This window comes from Ursus maritimus, unplaced genomic scaffold (genome assembly GCF_017311325.1).
Source record: "Ursus maritimus isolate PB19 unplaced genomic scaffold, ASM1731132v1 scaffold_16, whole genome shotgun sequence".
Classification (NCBI taxonomy): Eukaryota; Metazoa; Chordata; class Mammalia; order Carnivora; family Ursidae; genus Ursus; species Ursus maritimus.
Window position 1 is genome coordinate 19,493,201 of NW_024424008.1, and position 23,363 is coordinate 19,516,563.

The 23,363-nt window shown below is 37.7% G+C and overlaps 1 protein-coding gene across 2 annotated transcripts in view; it reads left to right on the forward strand.

Annotated features, from left to right (window-relative positions):
- The window catches only part of DLG2 (discs large MAGUK scaffold protein 2), a 1,159,208-nt gene that overhangs the window by 291,478 nt on the left and 844,367 nt on the right, over positions 1 to 23,363 (forward strand). Inside the window, exon 1 of one of the 2 annotated variants that reach the window (XM_040630959.1) lies at positions 10,586 to 10,663. The exons of the other annotated variant lie outside the window; for it this stretch is intronic. Coding sequence (XP_040486893.1) covers positions 10,586 to 10,663 — 78 coding nt within the window. Of the gene's footprint in view, positions 1 to 10,585; positions 10,664 to 23,363 lie in introns of those variants that run through there. 2 annotated transcript variants of the gene reach the window in all.

Here is a 23,363-nt window from a genome sequence, read left to right on the forward strand (position 1 = left end):
ACATTTTTTAAACATTTATACTTTAGTATATGAATATGGTAAAAACATGAGATTAGATAAATACTGAGATAAGGAATGTTAAGTACCTTAGTGGGCAAAATAGTTTATGTATTTTAAAGACAAAGTATTATTTAATTTCATATAAAAACGCTTATGGTAAAGTAGCTGACATAGTGAAGCACCTAGCAAGTCAGTCTCCTTCCCTTTTCTCTCTATTCAGCTGTAAAGGATACAACACAGTGATACTATTACTTTTTTTTTTAATTTTTTTTTACCTATATATACTCTTTAAGCTGGAGAGAGGCTACAGTAATATCAGGATTATTTTCAGTAACACTATCTGCAGTTGACATTTGCACTGAGGATTTCAGCAGCTGCTGTTTCTGTTTTATGTAGGTGGCTGGATGAAAAAAGGAGTAGTTTGTATGTTTTCATTAATAGGTCTCATTTTTAAGGCAATGAAAGAGGGAGTTTATTTTATTTATTTATTTATTTATTTATTTATTTATGAATGTGGTTCTATTTATTAAATTTTGTAAAAGATCACATGTGTCTGTATAAAGAAGGGGAAGAATTACAAAGTGAAAAAAAAATATAGCTTGTAGGCCATGGGTCAAGAAGTCTCATTGATTTACCTTTTGAAATGTGTTTCAAAGCACTTTGAGCCCTTCTTACAGTGACTTTGATTTATCTCTTATAGTATGAAGATGAATGTGAGGTAAAAATACAAAAGAAGGTAATAATAAATGCTTAATGTATGTCTCTACAGTGCCTTCCCATTTTCTCTTGGGGGTATGAAGCAGCTTAATTCAAGTGATAAGCTTGCTCATTTGTTCATTCATTCAGCAAATAAGTATTAAATTATCTAATACATTTATTGAGTGCCTACTTTATGCAAAGGACTATTCAGATCCTTGAGCATGCAAAAAGAAGTAAGGCATGGGAATTTTTTTTAATTGCTCTTAGTCATTAAGGGAAGCCATTTAAATTTAAAGTAGTCACAAATAAATGTAATAAGAACTAAACCTGGGGTATGTACAAATTGCAATAGAGAATGTTAGTTTTAGCACAAGAGCACAAACTGACTCTGTCTGGAGGGATCAGGAAAAGTTTCATAGAGAAGTATTAAGCCAAATCCAGAACACATGTAAGGTTTTGTCACATGTAGAATGGCAAGCAGCAAGAAGTGAGGTGGAGAGGAAGGACTGCAAGGGGGAGGAAACTGTATATACAAAGATCTAAGTACATGGACTGTCAGGGAAACAGAAAATACTTTCATGGTGACCCAAAAGATGATATGGCAAGATTACAGCTTCACCAAAAATGGCCATTGGACTTGAAAGGCCGTTGACTTACAGATCAATTTTTGGGTCATATGTCATGGAGTAATAGATTATTTGATCTTAAGGGGAATTTAGAAATTGATTATATAGTACAATACCCAGAGGTAAGATGACTGGTAAAAATAAAATTAAAACTAAGAGTATTGACTCCCAAATTAGCACTTTCCTTCCGTGGATGGAAATAATTCTTTTGTTGAGGTAGGTATAATACTGTACTGTGTAATGAATTATAATTGATAGGAAAGTTCCCATCCCAAAATGCTCAGGTTAGATGAGCAGTGTTTAAATGACTGTATTTGTGGCGTGCTTTGGCAAGCCACGCAAATTTGGAGATTGAACTGAATTGTCTGTTACGAAATTATTCAGCTACTCATGCATTGTATAGCTGTTTCAGGAAAACTCGTTGCGGTCTTGTGTGTCGCATTGTTTTTGTTCTCACAGGTCATAGTTCTTGTGTGTTCCATCAGATAGCCATCTTTTTCTTAGCTGCTGGCTTGAGGTTCTTCTACTTTGCTTCTCACCTATATTCACTCAGCAATGCTTTCCTTTTGATAGTTACTGCCATATCAATCGATATCCTCAATTGTAGAAAAATTTAATTATAAGCACGTAGGCAAATCGAAACATGTGGATTCAAAACCACTCTATAATTTCAGGATTCATTTGGGTTTTTCTTTTTGTGAGAGATCTATATAATGAAGAGAGGCTCTGGAAAGACTAAAAACAAAAAACAAAAACAAACAAAAATGTTTAGAAAGCTTAAGAAAATATTCATTTGGCCCAGAAAAGAGACATTTGTGAAACTGAAAGTCTTTAAATTTATGAAAGATTTTACAAGGGTTTGGGAACTGATTTGTTTTCTTGATTAATGAAATAAAAAGAAAAGAAGGAAAGGACTTAAGAAAGAAGGTAGACTTCCTAGCAGTGAAGACGGTTAAATACAAACATAAAGAGTTTTAAAAAGCACTCTCTGTTTTTTCATTATAGTAAGCACACATCTTTCTAATGTGTTTTTTGTATTTCTTGAAGATTAGAGGATGAATAAAAATAAAAACATGTTTATTGTACCCATTGTGTGCGCCAGGTGCTGCTCTAAATAGTTTACATATATTACTTCATTTGACCCTTATTATCAACACAGAGGTATAGTTTCCCTTATTACCCCATTTTATACACTCAACACGACTTGTCCAAGGTCACAAATGTGGCAGTGGTAGTGGTTTATCTCACTGTTAACTCCAGGTAATTAATTATTATATGATAGTGACTTTTGAATAGCATTTTAATTAAATGACTTCCTGGAATCTCTTGCATGAAATACTTCACAATAAATCTTATACATACAATTGTCAGACATGCTTATTAAATACTAAAAGCTCATAGGCAGCCCAGTTAAATTCTTGAGTTTGTTTTGGGGTTAATGTAGAGGCATGGCAGTTTGACTTATTTGAGTTTGTATAAAATGATGGCCAGAGCAGTGATTTCTTGGGCTGACTGTGGCATCCCAGGCATACGTGGGACTCAGTATGAGCCTTCGGGGTGAGAGTTCAGGGGTTTTGATGCCCGTGCAGGGTAAGGCAGTTGACCTTACAATCACCAAAGGAAGAGAAATGAAACTAAGACCCTTGCATAACTGAAAACTAAAGATTGTCATTTAATGGTAGAGCTTCTAAAAAACTCTATTCATCAGCTCAGGAAAGCAATAAGGAAGTGTGTTTTTATTATGAGTATAAAAAGGGGGAGGGAGTAAGTTTAACCCTTTTGCGTGGGGAGAATATAACTAAGCCAAATATTTAACATGAAAGTGCTTCTGGACTAGTGAAACCTCTGGGCAACTAGCAGAAGGATATGCAAATCACTCTGTAGCAAGAGTCACATAACTAAAGGTCCCTGGGACTCCCACAGGAAGTACAGTCTTACCAAAGAAGATTTTAGAATGAAAATGTATAGTTACATACAGAAACTATCCACTATAAGTGGAATCAGCAGGGTTAGACTTCCAAGAAAATTAGGTAATAAGTATAACAGATAAAGATCTCAAATTAAATGTTTGAACTTAAAAACATGACAAAGGAAGGAATAAAAATCATAAGCAGAGTTCCCTTATTAAAGACTGAATGGATTTAAAAAAGAAATATAGACTCTTTAGAAATTATATATATATATATATATACATATATATATATAACATACATATAAAATTAAGAAGAAGAAGAAGAAGAAGGAGGAGGAGGAGGAGGAGGAGGAGGAGGAGGAGAAGAAGAAGAGTAGCAGTAGTAAGAGGTATATGAAGCAATAGGATGGGTCAAATGAAATGGTCCAAGAAAAATATTATGGGATTTTTGAAGGAGAGAATAGAGAGATTGAGGGAGGATGCTTGAAAAGACTGAGAATTCTTCTAAGAATAATCAGATTAAAGAACCATCATGAATTCCAAGCAGAATTTTAGAAAAAAAAAAAACATTGTATCGAAACTATAGTTTGACAAAGACAAAGAAAACAAAACCTTCAAACAAACCATTAAAAAAGAGAGATTGTTCTTACAATTGAACAATTTGATTGACAGCAGACAGCTTCTGTAAAAAGTAGATGCCAGAAGATAGTATGAAATAATATCTTCAAAATGCTGAGGGAAAAATCACTGTCAATCTAGACATCTCCATTTACCAATGCTATCGTTCAAATGCTAAGCTGAATGTAGGCCATTCAGGAAAAGTATAAAAAAGTTGAGCGTGTTTAACCATCACAGATTTTTGCAGAAATAACTATTACAATATACACATCCATAAGAATGAAGTTTAGAAGGGTTCAGATACTAAAACTAATGATGAGAATATAAACTGGTAGAATGTGAGAGTTATTTTGAGTGATCTTTAATTGTAAAACAATAAATAATGATGCTGATAATGACTGATTCGGTCAGGAATGGTACTACTAACAAGAGAGAACCAAAGTATTATAAAATAATATCATGGAATATTGGGTGTATTATTAAAATGATCTTGTACAACTTTAAAAAAATTAATTTGAAGTTAAATCAAGTGAAAAGGATGAATAGCCCCTCAGATATCAATAGTTATTATAAAACATATTAATCAAGATAATGTGGTATTGGTCCAGGTAAATAAAAACAGAACAATCCAAAAAAAGCCCAGAAATAATTATATGCACTTTCATATGATATAGACTTATTACTTAGGAGCATTATGAGTCAGTAAGGAAAAGAAATAACATTCTCACATACCAGCAAAATAAATAAATAAAACATACATATATACATACTTACAACTGGCCATATATATGGGGAAAGTAGGTTCCTATCTCACACATTAAATTAAAAAATATGAAGACTTTCTTGTGAAAAGAAAAAGAAATTGTTTAGAAGAAAATATTATAAGATAATGTACTTATGTACTTGGAATAGAAAAAAAAATTCTTGAGATACAAAAATGTACAGACATAAAAGAAAATATTGATAGATTTCAGTATATTTAAATTTTGAGGATGCATATGTGTATGATAAAATATAAACGAGGTTTAAAAAGAGTCACAGGTTAGGAGGAGATATTTTCAGTGCCTATAATACACAAGGAATCGGTGTCCAGAATACATAAGGGAATTTTACAAATCCATGAGATAAATATAATCTAATTTAAAATTGGGCGAAGGCTATGAATAGAAGAAAGTTCAAATTGCCAATAAACATATAAGATGCTACATCTCACTAGTAATAAAGACAATGTACATCCAAACTACCAGGAGCTCGTATTATGCGTTATGTTTGGGAAAAAATAATACATCTGATGATACCATGTCATCTAGAATACAGGACTTGTATAAACTACTAATAATGTAAAGTAGTGAGAAATTTTTTTTTTAAAGATTTTATTTATTTATTCGACAGAGATAGAGACAGCCAGCGAGAGAGGGAACACAAGCAGGGGGAGTGGGAGAGGAAGAAGCAGGCTCATAGCAGAGGAGCCCGATGTGGGGCTCGATGTGGGGCTCGATCCCAGAACGCCGGGACCACGCCCTGAGCTGAAGGCAGACGCCTAACGACTGCGCTACCCAGGCGCCCCAAGTAGTGAGAAATTTTTAATGGAAGTTCAAGATGCACATACCCTGTAATCTGTCAATTATATTTTGAAGCACCTACTCTAGATAAAGTTGTACGTACTTAGAGAGGTACAAGAATGGTTAGTGAACATTATTTTGAGATGAATTTCAGGTGGAGTGGAGTGAAGTGGAAAGATTTTGATTACATTATAAAGGGTTTATTTCTTTAAAATGAATCTGAATCAGATACGGCAAAATGTTATCATTTATTAAATCTGGGTGGTAGACACATAGATGAGTGTCATTTTACGCTCTTTCATCTCTAGATGCTTAAATACATCATGATTAAACATTTAAAAGAAAGAGGGTGTGAGATATTGAAATACTGAAGAATGAGTTTTGAAGATTTTGAAAACAAAACAAACAAAAAAAAGAAGTAGGTTTAGTCCATTATAATTAGAGCCAATGGGATTATTATTTGTAGTGATTCCAATATTTTTTCCACACTTATCTGTGACTGGTTGTCTCTTCGGGGCAGAAATATATCTATCTGCAACTGGGTCAGTTTGCACACATGCGTTTTGATACACATACATGCAGAGAGATTTAGCTATTCCTTTGCCTTTTTGGATACATTGGCACTAATTATTGTGCTTTTTCCAGCTAACATTTATTATTGTGCTTATATCATATAGAAACCAAAAAAAAAAAAAGTAATTTTTTTCCTGAGTTCCCACAGTATTTTTCACACATCTGTTAGAAAGCCATCCTGCACTAAAATTTCTTTATACATCTGTGGTCCCACCTGTATAGGGCTCCTTGAAAGGAGGGACTACATCCCATTCATTTTGGGGTCCCTAGTAAATAATCAATACATTTTTGTGAAAAGATATTACCTTTTGAATCATATAAGTAATAACACCGATATAGTCTCATTGTAGAAAACTCAAGTATTACACAACCATACAAAGTGAAATGTAAATGTTTTTATTTACATTTTCCTCTACCCTCTATAGAGATATCTGATATCAACATCTTGGTATTCCTGTGAATTAAATTAAATATTATGTTTATATTTCTTTAGTCATAAATTCTATGTAGTGTATTTCTGACACCTGCTTTTAAATAACAGGCTAAAATCAGATGTTAATCAAAGGGCTATAAATATGCCTATCAGGTATGCAAGCAACTCAAACATATATTTGAATGTCTATTGGTTCTGTACATTAACTTGTTCATGTCTCAAACATGTATTTTCTCTGGTGTATATTAAACACCTAACCTAGATAGCTTTTCAAGCTACCAGATACTGGTTTCTAGCATTTAGTGTTTACTCTGTTTTTATAATTATCTGTGATGTATTTAGGTGATTTTTAAAAAGAAATCATTCATGTGTTAGGCAGAAAATGTAGTTGTGTAATACTTAATGGCTTGATTTAAACACTGCATTTACCTTGAGACTTCAGAGGAGGATCACACAGTGTGTGTGTTGAGGCATGAACCCAAAGCTGCTTAAAAGGATTAATGTTGCTTCTCATCTTCAGCTGCACCGGTAGGCTTCTGTCATATGAGAGGTATTAGAAATGAAATTATAAAGGAAAAGATCTGTCTAGGTACTGATGATATACAGATGGAAAGCATCTGAAAAACTTGTTTCCCTTACCCAGCAGAGCCGCAAAAATTATTTATCTCAATCAGCAGAGCAATGGTTAGAGACTTGAGTTACCGTGGGCAGCCGCCACCCTCTCTGTAGCAGACATGTCTGCCTAGAGAGTCCAGGGAAGACGGTACACAGCTCTGGCAATGACTTTATTCCATTGACAAGCAAGACTCCGAGCTTTCAAAAACCTTTTGCAACTGAAAATTTGTGGATATGCTTCTATTGCCTCTTCTGGTCTTTCCAGTTGGAGGCTTTTCCTATTTTCCCATAGACACTTTCAACAAATATAGTTTGAATATCTACATTGTGCTAAGTGTTCGCATAACACAGGCCTGAGTCCTGACTACACATGACCTACTCCATGCCTATTTCTACCCTTTCTACCTCCAGTTGCTTATTTAAGGTACAGTAGTTATTCTTGTTATTTTTAAAGTTAAATCTTAGCTGGTAGGCCCAATTTATTTTAAGAACTCCATCCTGTAAAAGTTAATAAAGCTGCTGGGTCAGGTGTGTGAAGGTCATTAAAGGTTCAATTTAAAAGCAAAACCAACCAACAATATGATCAAACATCAAAGATCTCTTCAAGCCCCAGTTTTAGTGACTTAGGAAATCTTATCTTATGAAGAAAGTGCAAACATCATTTTCTGATGTGGCATTCCCATCAGAGTAAATTAACATTCTTTGATTCCCTCTATGATATCAGTGGTTTGAAAGCTCCACTTTTTTTTCTCACCTCTTTATTGACTAATTCCATCTTAAAATATTAAAAACAGAAACTTCTACTCATTAACTTAGAAAGAATTGCTCCTCCCTCCCCTTTCAATCTACTTTATTTTGCTCACTGAATAGTCTTTCAACTAAAATGTGGTTTGGACAAACTTGTATGAAGGAATAATGAATACCTTTAGTATGATGGCAATATTAGGGTAAGCTGTGGTCCTACTGAGTAGCTCTTTGAAAACTAAGCAGGAGTTATCATTTATTTATTTGCTGGATTTCTGTGGCACTTTTCCTCCAAAGAGTACAGGGTGTGATGTGGAGAATTTTGCACAGGGGCTGTTGAGGAGTGACAAAAGGAAATTCAAGAAAAGTCACATTCATAGGAAATGGGAACACGGAGCGAAAGAAACAGCAAATGGCAAAACCAAATCGTAGGTGGCAGTTGCGCGTGTTGAAGAAGGTAGAAGGATCTGGGTTGCCCCAAGGGTACTGCTGTTAGCTTTTCGAACACCAAGTCATTTTACCAGAGCCTTTGCCCCCAGTGAACCCTACACATTTCTGTTCAGTATTCACATGAAGACTCACAATCAGAATCGTAGACTCATAGGGCAGGAGGGGCCTTAAAAAGCATCTGTCCAATTGTCTTACTTTACAGATGAGGCAAATCAAGTTTGTAGAGAACAAGGAGGTTAGAAGCAAAGCACTGGTTAGAACCCAGGTCATTTATCCACTCAACAAACATACATTGGTTTCATTGTGCTAAACACTGCTTTAGCATCAGTATTACCTTGAGTAATGTAGTGAGTAATATAGATGTGGGTCTTGACTGCCACTGTCCTATCCCACACCACCTTGTTCTGTCTCCAGTTGCCTACCAGGACATCTAATATAGGAACCCCACCTTATCCATGGTTTTGCTTCCGAGGTTTCAGTTACCTGCAGTCAACCACTGTCTGGAAGCAAATAATCCTCTTCCCGATTTATGCTGGGAAGATCAGCTGTGGCCTCAGGCTACGTCACAATGCCTGCATCACTTCTCCTCACGTAGGCATCACATCATCTCACACTATCACAAGAAGAAGGGTGAGGACAATACAATCAGTTATTTTTGAGAGATGATACATAACTTTTATTACAATATATTGTTATAAATGTTCTACTTTATGACTAGTTATTATTATCTTATCGTGACTAATTTATAAATGAAACATTATCATAGGTATGTATGCATAGGAAAAAAACATAGTATATGTAGGGTTTGGCACTATCCATGATTTCAGGCATCCACTGGGGATCTTGGAATGTGTCCCCCACAGATAAGGGGGAGGACTATTGTGTATGTTATAAAGTAGCTTCTGGCTGACTGAAGACCCAACCCTCTTTGAGAGTAAACCTCAAGTGACTTACAATGAGAGAAGGGAGTTCTTTTCCAGTGTCTGTAAGTGTGTTGACGTTCTTTGGACCATTGGTACTCTTAGGGCTGTTCTGTCAGATCAGCTGGAAAACATTTACTGGACTGAGTCTCATCTGTATATCACTGGAAGGAAAGTTCTCCTTGCCAAGATGAGCAGTCTAATTTTTGTCTTCTAGTAAGATGGGTAAAACTTAACCGCTATCTCTACTTGGAAGGAACACTTGTTCCTTAAAATTGACTTTATCTTTAAAATGCCTCGTATAATAATCTAAGTCCTAATAAGATACTCAGAGTTGAAAGCACCCGGTGGTAGAATCAAATGTGAAAATTCTTCAAAGGAGCATGGTTTAAGAGTTGCTGTAAATCTGTCCTCCCAAAAGTGATATTACGGTCCTTCATTTATCACTGGATATTCCTGCAACAAAACTAAGCTTAAAAAAAAGAAGATTGCTCTATTTTAGTTTAAAGGTAGATTTAAGCCCCTCTCCATCCCCCAGTCCCCATGTTAAAAACCTGTGCTTATAAAAGAGGCCTCTGTTGCTTTAGAGGTAGAACTGATGAGTTTGAAAGGACCTTTACCCAAGCATTGGGGAGTACACTTTTCCCTGCTCACTTTGCCCTTTGTCCCAGGCCAGTCTCCAAAGAAACAAAGCATGGCTCTTGTGAGCAGTAGATAAGAGTGGCTGATGATCAGAGATAAGACTTTCCTTGGACCAAAAGAAGTTGAGGAGGGGGCGAGGGACTGGACACTTCTCTTCCCAGCCACCCTAACAGCTGGAAATTCTTGGAGCTTCAGAGCAGGGTTCAGGCTCCAGGGACACCTGTTTGTGCCCACAGGGCCAGCTCCGTGGTGGCCTTGCCTCTCCCCCTGTGCCTGGCAGCTCCTGTATTGGCTGATTTACCTGCGAGCCTGTTATGTGGATCTGTCTTTTCGCGGCCACTGCCGCCGGCACGTACTGTCAAGACAGAGGGAAGCCAAGCGAGGAGTGCAAATGCCGGAGCCTAGAGCGGGAGGTGAGCCGCCTCCCGGAGGAGTTGACTGCGGCTTCCCTTCCTCCTGACACACATGGAGTTTGGTGACGGTGCCCGAAGAACTGCAGACAGATACTTAGCGACTGGATGTGTGTGAGCTGGCTACTGAAGGCAGCACCCGCCTCACCCGGACCTCCTGCTGGCAGGATGTAAATATACCTGCAGACCGGCCAAACAGGACTGCCTTCCCCCAGCCCCCTCCTTCCTCCCACCCTCTCCCTCGGCTAACCAGCATGAGAGGAACTGAGAAAGCAACAGCCTGCAAGTGACAGCTCCAGCCGGATTCCGTTTGTCTCTGAGCCGAGGTGGGAAGTTGATTGTGCAGCAGCTTCATTGTGAATTCCTTCCATTGGCATCGCTATGTTTGCTTCTATCTGGTATGCCAAGAAGCTGGGTCGCAGGTTCGTGCACAATGCCAGGAAGGCAAAATCAGAAAAGGTATGGAATGAGTGGGGATGAAGATTACCTTTCCGACTTGCCGACTGCCTGCTCTGGACTGCTAGTCTGAGTACAGACGCAGTCTTTATTAGCTTGGGATGAGAACCTGCTTCTCACTGTGAACGTAGTCCATGCCACTCATGGAAGGGCTAACTCTTGGAGCTTTGCTACTTGGGAAGGGAGCAGTGGGGGTTAAGCAGGATCATTGGAGCATCAGAATATTAGGTGAAATCATCAACTGATAGAATGTCTCGGCAGAGACTTAATATTCCTTTAAATGGTATAGGGTGAAAGCAATTGAACAGCTGAAATATTTGCTTCTTCCAGGAGCTCTCTAGTAAACTTGTTGCTATACTGCATTATTTTTATTACTACAGTGTTTGGTTCTGAAGGGGGCATTATAAATCCCCGAGCCTTTCTCCAGTACTTGTGTCCTAGTGTGTGTCCTAAGAACACAGATTTGGGACTCTCAGTAACATTGACCAGACTCCACAGGGGTGCTTGGTATCTTTTCAATTCACAGAACTATCATTTCAAAAGTGTTTACAATGAGTAAGAATTATATTTATAATTGGGTAGTCATGGCCATTTAGAGAGTGGTTTTGTATTTCTTTTATTCAGCATGACTAGTTGTTTCCTCCCAGAGAACCTCTGTGTAGATTTTCCTCATTAATTATCTTTCTCTAAGAAAATAAAATGGCCTGTAAGTCGAGATGCATTACAAGCTTTCATCTCTAATTTGTCCTCTGCTTTCAGGGCACTGACCAAACTGTCATATTTAGGGAATTTTGTGTCCAATTTGATAGGTGTTGGGGAAACTCCGTAGGAAACAAAATTTTGTGAAACTGAGATTTTCCATATTTCTCTGAGGATCTTTGGTCCAGTCTCCTTTCTGCCTTAAATCTCCTCATGAGATTGACCCAGAGGTGGTTTTCCTGGCCTGTGGCATATAGTCCTTCCTTCCAACTGCAAAGGTTCCTTCACTTTGACTTGTTGTTTGTTCCTTCAGAGTGGAAATGTTGATGACATGAACAAGAATCCAGGGATAAACCTGAGATATGAATGTTTGTAGTTTGAAAAGAGAAAACATTATTGGAGTTCTGACTTTAGGGTTGTAGCTTTTTCGACTGTCCAGATCTGAGGATTGTAGAATGATGACAGACTTGTTATTTAATGGCCCCTGTGGTGGGGGCGGAGGGCAAGGATGGGGTAGAATTGATCCCTTTCCTATTCTGTATATCCCAGGGGCCAAGATTGCAAATGTAATTGTCATGTACCAGCAGCATATATATTGAACAGTTGGGTTTGGGGGTTTTGGGGTTTTTTCTGTTTTTTTTTTTCTTCTCAAGTGATTTTTAAGGAAAGAGACTTGTAAGTAAGTCTTTTATTGGAGCAAATGTTTTGAAAAACTGCCTTCTTCTTATGAAAATTATAGGTTGTATGGATGAGAGGACTGTCAGGACCACAAATGGCTCTGAAAGGCACAGGGAGATAATGCCTTACACCAAATTAGTATGCAAAGAAAAGTTGAATCTCCCAGTGGCACTTAATTCAGACTTGGGCCTAAATGTGGAGAATAACAGTCTGAAAATGCCTTGTATAAGACCTAAAAGGCTGGTAATCCAACAAAGCAACATGGGCTTCTGCTTCTTGAGGGTGGGGGAGAAGCTAGTAAAGGGCCTGTGATACCTACCTCCCTTTCTGTGGTGGCTGATGCTTAGGATAGGTAAAAAGAAACCAAATGTGGGGTTAATGGCTTTAAATTATTTATCTCTCTTACTCAGGGAGTGAGGAAATCAACATTGGAGAACTGAAGTTTTGCTCCCTGAGTGATAAGACCAAAGGAAAATTATTAACTTGAATGCCCTTGTGCTAGCCAGAAGAGCTAGGAGGAGTTAATTTTGAACACCAGGTGATGATAACTAATATGAAAATAGCATCCTTTTTTTCCCCCATGGGTTTGTATTCTCAGAATTCCTGGAATAAATTAAAAGGTATGCTGCCTTGAACAATGAAGGCCCTCAGTTGATGCTTGGTGAATGGAAATAGTTTATTTATTCTATGTACCTAATTTTATTACATGGCTTATTTAAACCAACTATTGTAGATTAATATTTTGTCTAATGAGTTTAATAATAAAGTTTAACTGAGAAGACAGTTAACAAATGATACTGCAAGCTGAATAAATTCATATAAAGTATTCCTATAGCATCAGAGATCACATAATTGTAAACACAGAGGGGGATATAAAGTGCTGCTGACTGTATGTTGTCATGCTTTATTATAAAATGGAGGAAGATGAATAAAATCAGATAATTATTGAGTTTTATTTAGAGAATGATTGGTATATTTAAATGTGAAACAACTATTGCTAGATTCATAGCATGTTTAGCATTTGGGGGTATAAATCTGTATCATAGATAGTGATTGTGGTTTCATTTTAGTACCCTCTGTAAATTTTGGCTTCTTTTTGCAATAGGTAGCATAGTTTATTTTCTCCTACTCTAGTAAAACAACCTGCACCCATCATAGCCCATCAGTCCTATTTTAGCATTCAGGTGTGGTCTGGGAAGTGTATTCCTCAAGGCTGGGGTTAATTGAAAAGCTAATTGGGAATGTGCAAGCCTAAATGCCATCCCATAAGGCAGTATGCCTTATGCATGGTTGCCTGGTCTACTGTTTTACCTCATTCAATGCCAATGGAATTAAATAGCAGCATGGAATGTAATGATAAGAACAAACACAACAATAATATTAATGATAGCCCTCATCCATGAACATTATATAGCAGGTGCTTAATACGTACAGTTTCATGTCATCTTCACAGCCATCCCATAAGGTAGAAATCATTTTTCTTGAGTCCCAGAGAGAAAAGTACCTAGTCCAAGGTCACTGAGTTAGCAGTAAGTATCAGTGCTGGGATTTGAGCCCAAGTTTACCCAAGCTATTCCAAAAATGACTCCTTGAGTCTAGAGCATTCTCCTCCATCCACCTGTCATTCACCTATCTTGCCTGAATAAGGTTAATGATTCCTTCTTATCTTGTCCCCCTCTTTTGATGTAAAAATTCAAAAGTCATGAGGTTTACAGAATCAAATTTACCGATCCTGTAACTCAGCCCCCTTATTTCTGATAAGACTCTACCTAAGCTATCTTGAATAGACAATTATCTGTCCTGTTATTAAAGACTTTACACTCTTTGTCCTGTTTAGTTGGGTAAGTATAGTAAGCTATCATTCTGGCACTTATTATTCCTTTTAAATAGCTAGTAATTGTCATATCATCATAACCTAAACATTGGCATTTGTACTCATTGCTTATCCTATTGAAACGAAAGATGTCTTTCATCAAAAAGAACCTAAATGCTTGGCAATTGCAGATGCACTCTCTTTTTAGAATGAGTCAAAGATATTAGGTGATTCACATTGTCATTTTTCCAAAAAGAAAAGCAAAAGGCTTTTTGTTATTCTTTCATTAAAAAGACAGTTTGTGCATACCAATAAATTCTTTGAACAAAATTATTTTAAATGTGATAATATGAAATCAAAACTGGCTAGCTAGAAAAGAATACCTCGGTTCAAATAATTATTCTTTTTTTGACCCTATGTAATTAATTCAGATGTTAGTGTCTTACTTTTATAACTTTTTGTCACATTTCGACTTAAATTGCTTTATTTAGTCCATCTCTAGATTGTATGACTCTAAAAGGGCAGCTGAAGAAGCTTTAAGATAAATTGAAATGCAATTTCTGGTGACATAATAATATGCAAAAGTAGAAAACACTTGAAATTGTGAACCCTCACTGCCCCATCAGCATTGCTTCCTCTCATTTGTTTTTGTTCTAATTTTTGTTTTTAACTATTTTTATTTTAAACATACACCCCAAAAAGTAGATGTGTGATGCATTTAGGAAAGACTGGCATCAATATCTATCATCTAATAGACACAACTGTGGATAAGCTTAACAGTGGTATATAACCTACAAGTGATATGATTGAGCCCAAATATCCTGACATTAGGCCATTTTTGCCTTAAGGAATTCTTTAAGAACCATCACACTGGTTCTACCCTCCTTTTCATTTAAACCAAACACATTAATTCAACATAAACTAAAATGGAGGATAAACTAGTAATACGTTTGCTGGCAGTTTGGCCAATGAAAGACAATATCCTGGGTGACCCTAGCATAACATGAAAAGCATTGGTCTTAAGTTGAGGACCTGGAGGGAGGGATTTAAATTAGTCCTATTCTTTGCTTTCAGCCTAAAACCAATCATTTGGGCTCCTATAAGGCCTCAGTTTTCTTATTTGTGAAATGGAAGTAACACCTATGCTTTAGTAGAAACCCAATGTCCTCAGCATCAACCTAAACCTCTTAACATGGTCTACAAGGCCAATCATGATATGACCTCTGCTTTCCCCTCTGCCACTACACCTTGCCCCTCTTCCATGACACTCTAAATTTTTTCTTCTCCTATTTGGCTGACTACATTAGCTGTATGCCTCACTCATTGCACTCTAACCTTAAGTGACATCGCCATCACTAGGAAACCTTTCCTGGCCCCTACAAGCCCAGGATGGGTCTTCCATTGGCTCCCACAGCTGCTTGTACATTGGCTGTAATCATCTTTCTTTCCCTGTATTCCTCATCAGAATGTGGATTCTCCGAATAAAGGACTGTTCCATCTTGTTCCCCTTATTTCAAGGCCTAAAAGAATTTCTGGAATATGGTTCTCTCTCATACTCTATTTCATTGACTCTATGTTGTCATCAGTTGCAAGATGCTCCATTATTTCACGTATTATTAAGGAAAAAAAATGATTTTCAATGGAACTTTAACACATCATCAGTTGCAAGATACATCTTGATTTCAGAGATGTTCAAATATAAAAAGAAAAGTTTATTTTTAGAATCAATAAAGTATGGCATAGTTGAAAGAATGAATAATGAATGGGTTTATTTTGAGGATAAATGAGTTAATATAAATAAAGTGTTTAAGGTTACACTTGCTATCAAATCACTTTTATGTCTTTGCAAATCATAATAGTACTTGGCATCGGGAAATTTAATAGATAATCCTAAAATATATCACACATTTTATTTTGGGCTGATGAGACTCAACTGGCATCATTTTTCCTATTCTGGATTTAGGAAGGTAAATGAAGAGAGGGAAAGTGGAAAGGAAGGTTATGGAAGAAATAAATGAAAAGCAATCAAACTGGGACCATTTAGATTGCAGAAGAGAAAGTTTAGAGAGCTTCCTGGCCTCTCATTACATATTTATATGTCTAAACAACAATGATGGTTAACTTTTACTGACTTTTTTTTATGAGCTGAGAACTGTGCTAATATGAGGATCTAGTGAGATAGTTACCATTATTATGTTTTTAAAGCAAAAACACATCACCAGTAAGTGGCTGGGATTAGACACCATGTCTGACTCTAGAGCTCAAGCTCTGAACCAGTAACGATGCTCTGTATGTATGTGTGTGTGTGTGTGTGTGTGTGTGTGTGTGTGTGTGTATGTGTGTGTGTACGTATGTGTGAATGTAGTACATACAGAGGACTGTATATTATACAATATATGCTGTACATTATACTGTATATATGATGTATGTTTCAGTGAGCTAGATATCAAGTTTATTTTCCCCATAAAAGATCAGTGTAAACATAAATTTAAAGGCAAATTCAAAAATTTAGCTTAAGCATAAGAAGCAACATCCTGATGTTGAAGACTCTCCAATCCTTAGCGAATGATAAAATCTTCCTACATCTATTTTTGCCTCATGGCAGATTGAAGAGTAGCCTGACCCAGAGAGAGATGGACAGATTGTCCTCTCAGGTCCCTTTCTTAGAGTCTTCTGAGTCTTTGAGAGCTCATCGGTTGTGAGCAGCAGCATGACTCAGCGCCTGTGTCTGCTGGCTGTGGTGACAGAGAGGACAGGTGTTTGTCCACACTGAATGCAGCCCTGCAGTTCTCCCTTGTCACCTGGCAGGTGAATCAAGCAACAAAATGGACAGTAGCACCTGTTCTGAAGTCCCAGCACTGCTACCCATCCTGGAAGAATGCAAAGTGCAGCTGTTAGCAGGACAGGGAGGGAGATAGAGGGAAAGGACAGGATAAGAGACATGGCTAAAATGAAGGAGGGGGAAGTAGACTGGAGAGGAAGATAGCAGGTCCCAAAACCACCGTAAAATTTAATTACTAATGGCAGTGCCTTGCACAATTACGTGTACTTTAATGTATCATCTCATTTAATTCTCACTACAACCTTCTGTGGTAGTCTTATTTTAGCTTCCATCTCCCATGAAGAAACTGGGGTATAAGATGTTGCAGAATTTGTCCGAAATCATAAATAGTGAAACTGGAATTCAGGGCCAGGGCTGGCTGAATCCAGAGCCTGTCACCCTAACTATTCATGTGTTCTTTAAACTTTTCTTGGGTTGGGTGAGCCATTGATGTAGAGAAGGGACAAACCAACACAGCAGCCATCTTCTCATCTACCTGTGCCTCATCTCTGTTGAATAACTGTGTGGCTGAAAATAAGACCAGATTTCTCACTGGGGGTCCTCCAGGAACCAGATATCTAGATAGTTTACCTTCGGTACAGTTTACAGAACTTCAGTTGCCAAATGGCTTTGGGATTTTTTCGTTTTGTTTTGTTTTGTCTTCAGTGTACTTTACAATGGTATTTCTCAACCTGGTATCATTCAATGGTATTACATTGAATGGTGAAGATGGAAGGGAAAACTCCCATCTGGTAAGATTAGTTCAACCATGATGATTCTTAGAGAGATAAAATTGATAATCAGATAAAGTACACATCTTATTTACACATGTACTATATTTTGGGAGCTAATAGAGAAACCATCTCACTTTAAATAATGCTTTATAGTATTCACTAACTTCATCTGAGGTAGTATTATTTCCCCAAATAAATTATTAAATTGTTAATTAAATTATTACGCCATTGTAGATTCTGTCCCATTCCACCAGCATATCATAGACACTAAATAAACGCTACCTGAATTATAGAATTGGATGGAGGACTCTGAGCTGTACAGGGATAAAGACTGGATTAGGGGTCAGTAGGCCTGTGTGTCAACTACTCTGTCCCAACCACCTGTCCTTCATTGGTTAAGTCTCTTAATCTCTCTGGCTTCTTCATCTGCAGTCAGATTCCTTTCAATTTTAACATTCTCTGCTTCTAATTATGATTTGCCGTAAGTCTGCTGAGTCTTTAAAGGGAAGGATTTGATCTTATTTGTCTTTGTGCTCCTGGCACCTAGAACAATGCCTAGCATGAAAAAAACTTAAGAAAATGTATATCAAATGAATATACACAGACTTGGATTGTCTTTAAGTATCAGTAAGAAGAATATAGTGGAAAATCTACCTAGTTTCAAAGTGGGAGCAAGATAAGAGCACTTCTTTATTGCCTTTTTTCTTTGAAGAGAGAGGGAATATGAGACATTGTATAGCTCTGGGGTAGGAGGCTCTGGTTCTTTTACCTTCCCACTCTCCATGTCGCTAATACTGAAGTGAAACAAACAGTAACCAGCAGATTACCAGAGTTCTCTTCAACTACCAACAATGATATGTCAAACTGTAAAATTTTCCAGCTGCTTTGTTCTACCTGCCAGAAGATTGCAGGCTTATATTTGAGTGTTTCTTAATCTGAAAGTCTAGTTATGTAGAGAACCCCCACCCCATTTGCTATGAACTGAATGGTGTTTTCACACCCTAATTCATATATTGAAGCCCTAGCCCTCAATGTGATTGTATCTCTCTCACCTCTCTCCCCCACGTGAGAGTGAGAAGGCAGCAGTCTGAAAGCCAAGAGGAGAGCTCTCACCAGAAATTGAACCCTGCAAGAACCTCGATCTTGGATCTCTCATTCTCTGGAACGTTGAGGGAATAATTTATATTACAATATATCTAGTCTATGGTATTTTGTTACAGCAGTTTGAAGAGACTAATATGCCATGATGCCATGATGGCCATGCATAGTGATGTCCAACTTTTAGTTCCCAGTGTTGGGTTGTCATTGCTAGGGAGAAATATATAACCAATTGAGTATTCTTTTTCATCCAGAGCATGTAAGCTCTAATAAGCACACAGCCTCTGCAGGGTCTCATCAACTGCTCTTGTGAAAGAGATAGGAGGGGTTATTAAAATTGGTCATATAAGAAGGGGGGAAGAAGTAGAGCAAAGGGAATGAATGAGCTGCTTTTGAAAGATCATTGCATGGTGCACTGGGTGTTATACGCAACTAATGAATCATAGAACTTTACATTGGAAACCGGGGATGTACTGTATGGTAACTAACATAATATAATAAAAAAAAACATTAAAATAAAAAAAAAGAAGTTGCGGTCCATTATACAATGGAATATTACTCAGCTATCAAAAAGAACGATTTCTCAACATTTGCTGCAACATGGACGGCACTGGAGGAGATAATGCTAAGTGAAATAAGTCAAGCAGAGAAAGACAATTATCATATGGTTTATCTCATCTATGGAACATAAGAACTAGGAAGATCGGTAGGACAAGAAAGGGATAAAGACAGGGGGGTAATCAGGAGAGGGAATGAAGCATGAGAGACTATGGACTCTGAGAAACAAACTGAGGGCTTCAGAGGGTTGGGGGTGGGGGAATGGGATAGGCTGGTGATGGGTAGTAAGGAGGGCACGTATTGCATGGTGCACTGGCTGTTATACACAACTAATGAATCATCGAACTTTACATCAAAAACCAGGGGCGCCTGGGTGGCACAGCGGTTAAGCGTCTGCCTTCGGCTCAGGGCGTGATCCCGGTGTTCTGGGATCGAGCCCCACATCAGGCTCCTCCGCTATGAGCCTGCTTCTTCCTCTCCCACTCCCCCTGCTTGTGTTCCCTCTCTCGCTGGCTGTCTCTCTCTCTGTCAAATAAATAAATAAAATCTTTAAAAAAAAAAAAAAACCAGGGATGTACTGTAAGGTGACTAGCATAATATAATAAAAAAATATTATTATAAAAAAAGTAAGCAAACTAAAAAAAAAAGAAAGATCACTGTTGTTGTCTTCATATTCTGTCTATTAACCAACAGAGCAAGAGAAGTGAATGCTAGCTTTTCACCCAGCGTGTTCAATAAAATAAGAAAATCAAATAAGACTCATCAAATACAATTCTTCTGTTTCTTTATTTTTAAAGATTTTATTTATTTATTTATTTGAGAGAAAGAGCATAAGCAGGGGGAGCAGTGATGGAGAGGGAGAACCGGACTCCCTGCTGAGCAGGGAGCTCAGTGTGGGACTGGATCCCAGGACCCTGGGATCATGACCTGAGCCTGAAGGCAGACGCCTGACCAACTGAGACACCCAGACCGCCCCTCAGTTCTTCCCTTTCACACCTACTTGTTACTCTAGGCCACTCTGATTTACAAACAGAAGTGATTTGCTTTCTGTACCATCCACTCCACAGTTACTCAACACTGACTATGGGAGAAAGTTTGTACTATGAGAAGGGCATCTGATTTTTCACGATCATTTGCAGCAAGGTATGATGAAATGAACATGTCTGAGGCAGAAGTCAGTGACATTGGTGTTCACTTTCATAGCAGTATTGAACTATGATACTACTTAATATGAGAAATTTTGGTGACTCCCTAGCACAGGAAGAGTGGAAACTAATGTGCTGAGCAAGAGGAAAAATTATATTGGGGGACTCGGAGGGGGTTGTTGGTGGGGAAGGTATAAGAGAATAAGAAAAATATTTTTCTTTCTTCTTCTCTGAACATCATTCTGGCCTAGGACTTATTTTCATGCCATTGTTTCCTAACCTCCTTGGATAAATCCTTTGTCACCTTTATTGACTTCTTTTCTTTATACATTTTGTGAATGCTCTTGTTGACACACCCAAGAACAACAGTATGACAGTGGAAGACTACAGCCTTGAGTTCAAATTTCACTCAACATCTTATGGGTTGGGTGAACTTGAGCAAATAACTGCATCTCCTTAATTATTAATGTTCTCATATATTTAAAATCATGGTAACCATCCTTGCATGGTTTTTTGATTCAATTAAAAGCTGCGTTTAAAGCATCTGGTCCATTGTAAAACACTTAATATTTCCTTCCTTCCTCTCTCCTTTCCTTCAGTCCATTCATTTTCATCCTCTGCGTAGTTCCAGAAGGGAGGCAAAGCAGCTTTTGGTAACTCCTTCATTAGTGATACCTCTTACTCTACTACTCCCTTGGGCTTCAGAATGGACTTGCCCTCCCATCCTAGTTTTATAGAGTGAGGAGATGTGTAATTATATCCCTGCCACTGGTTAGGGGAAAAAAATTACCGCAGAGAACATCTTAACAAGTGCAAATTATCAGTATACTGACTATGGGGGCAATTCTCAGTTTTTATTTCCTTTTTAATAAATAAATCCTAGACCACTCTTATAAAATGTCTCCCCCCCCACCCCACCCTGTCTCCCACCTTTCCCACACATCCCCTGTTTCAAAACACACCATGCAATTTTCAAGAGAGTGATTCTGTGTGTTTGGTAAATGTCAGTCAAGGCACATTACTTCTCATTTGAAATGAAGTGGTATGTGCTGAATGACTCAAGTTACTCATCTCCCAGCTGGTGAATGCATCACATCACCTTTGTAGCTTTATTTCAGGTCTTGGAAAAAAGGGAGAGGGCAAGCCCCACATATTGAATTTCAGAACCAGAAGGAATCTTCCTTTTATAAATGTTAATAGAAACATTAATGAACACTTACTGCGAGTCATTACTGTGGCCAGTCACTCTTCTATGGTTTAACGTGTTCTACCTCAGCTAATCCTCAGAATAATCCTATGTGCTAAGTACTATTATATCCTCATTTTTATGGAGGAGGCACAGAAAAGTCCATTCATGTGCCCAGAGATGCACAATTAGCATGAGTTTGAGAGGCAGGATTTGAACCCATGCCACCTAGATCCAAACCCCATTCTTTTTTTTTTTTTTAAAGATTTTATTTATTTATTTGACAGAGATAGAGACAGCCAGCGAGAGAGGGAACACAAGCAGGGGGAGTGGGAGAGGAAGAAGCAGGCTCATAGTGGAGGAGCCTGATGTGGGGCTCGATCCCGTAACGCCAGGATCATGCCCTGAGCCGAAGGCAGACGCTTAACCGCTGTGCCACCCAGGCGCCCCCTAAACCCACATTCTTAACTACAGTGCTGCATTATTGTCCATGTCTTTCAAGAGAGCAAACTGAGCCCCCAGGAAATGTGAGGATTGGGACGTTTCTTGCCCAGTGTGGTTGGCAGGCAGGCTTTGGGGATTTGAACCCAGATCTTCCAAATACCAGGCCAGAGATCTTTCTTCTGGCCAGAGCCTTAGTGGCTCCACACACCATTTAGACGGATGTCCCTACATTTATTTCCTATGATCAAATCTCAAGGAACTTTAAGCACTACCCTTTTAGTCTGAATAAACAGCAGATGATAGGTTCTTTCCATCTCACCAAAAGTATTATCAGTTGTATTCATGTTATTGAATGGCGGTATTAATAACCTATGATGATACTTTCAGTAAATAATTGATCCAAATACACTGACTTCTGAGCCCTGCTTCCACTTAAAAATAAATAAATAAATAAATAAATAAATAAATAAATAAATAAAAAATAAAGTTATCCAGCAGGATGGCATTTGGAAAACAATTCCACACCAGTGGTTGCATTAATTGCTACTTTGAATGTTCCTGCTGTGAAATGAATGGACCCACTTTGGAACTATTTCTTAGAAATAACCATCTTTATTACCTCTGCTCTAGGATACACAGTTTTGAGATTTTTAGAGGCAAATATCTTCACTAATCTGTTTCTATTTTCCGTTTTCATTCCATAAGTAATCCTTTTCATTGTTATCACCATCTTTAATGTTCTCAGATTGAATTTATGGAGGGCATGGGATGTTATAGGACGTTTTTGCCTCTTGCTCTCTCAGCATATAACATTCGGTTAACTCCCCAAGTGTAACATTTTGAATATCATGTTTAATTCAAATATGATCCATTATTTTATTAAAGTTTTTCTTCCCTTGCATATCTCTAGAATTTGCAAGAGCTTTATGGAAATGGTTCATGCGATACACAAATAAGAATTTCTTTTAGTACCAGTCATTTCTCCAATATTTTAAGAAAAACAGGATGAAATGTAACATCATGAAATGGTGCTTGTTGGCAGTTATGAACTCCACTATGCCTTTTTGAAAACAAATTTAAATGCATTTCAAATTAATTTATGCTTCCATCTCCTAGTTTCTTATAATTCACCTTTCTGGTTGTCTTGAATGGTTTCAAAATTGTATTTTTTCCATGTTTCCAGGTTGACCTCTGGCTGGCCACAGGAAGATAAAATTCAAGAAAATAAATGAGTTACCCGTGGCCTCTTAAGTCGGTTAAGAATCTAACAAATACTTATTTGCCCCTTAGTATGGAACAAAGACTTATTTGCACACTACTGCTACTGCTGCCACTGTGCTGGGACTCATAAAGGGTGCAGAATGATCAAGCCACAGCCCCTGTGCTGAGGAAGTTAGGGTATAGATTAGGAAGAAAAGAACATATACTTAGATGTGCTTTAGCAGTATAAATAACACTTTTATTTCTTTTGCCTTGCCAGACCCTCTGCTTTTTTGCCGAATCTTATCATTCTAGAGCTCTGGGATC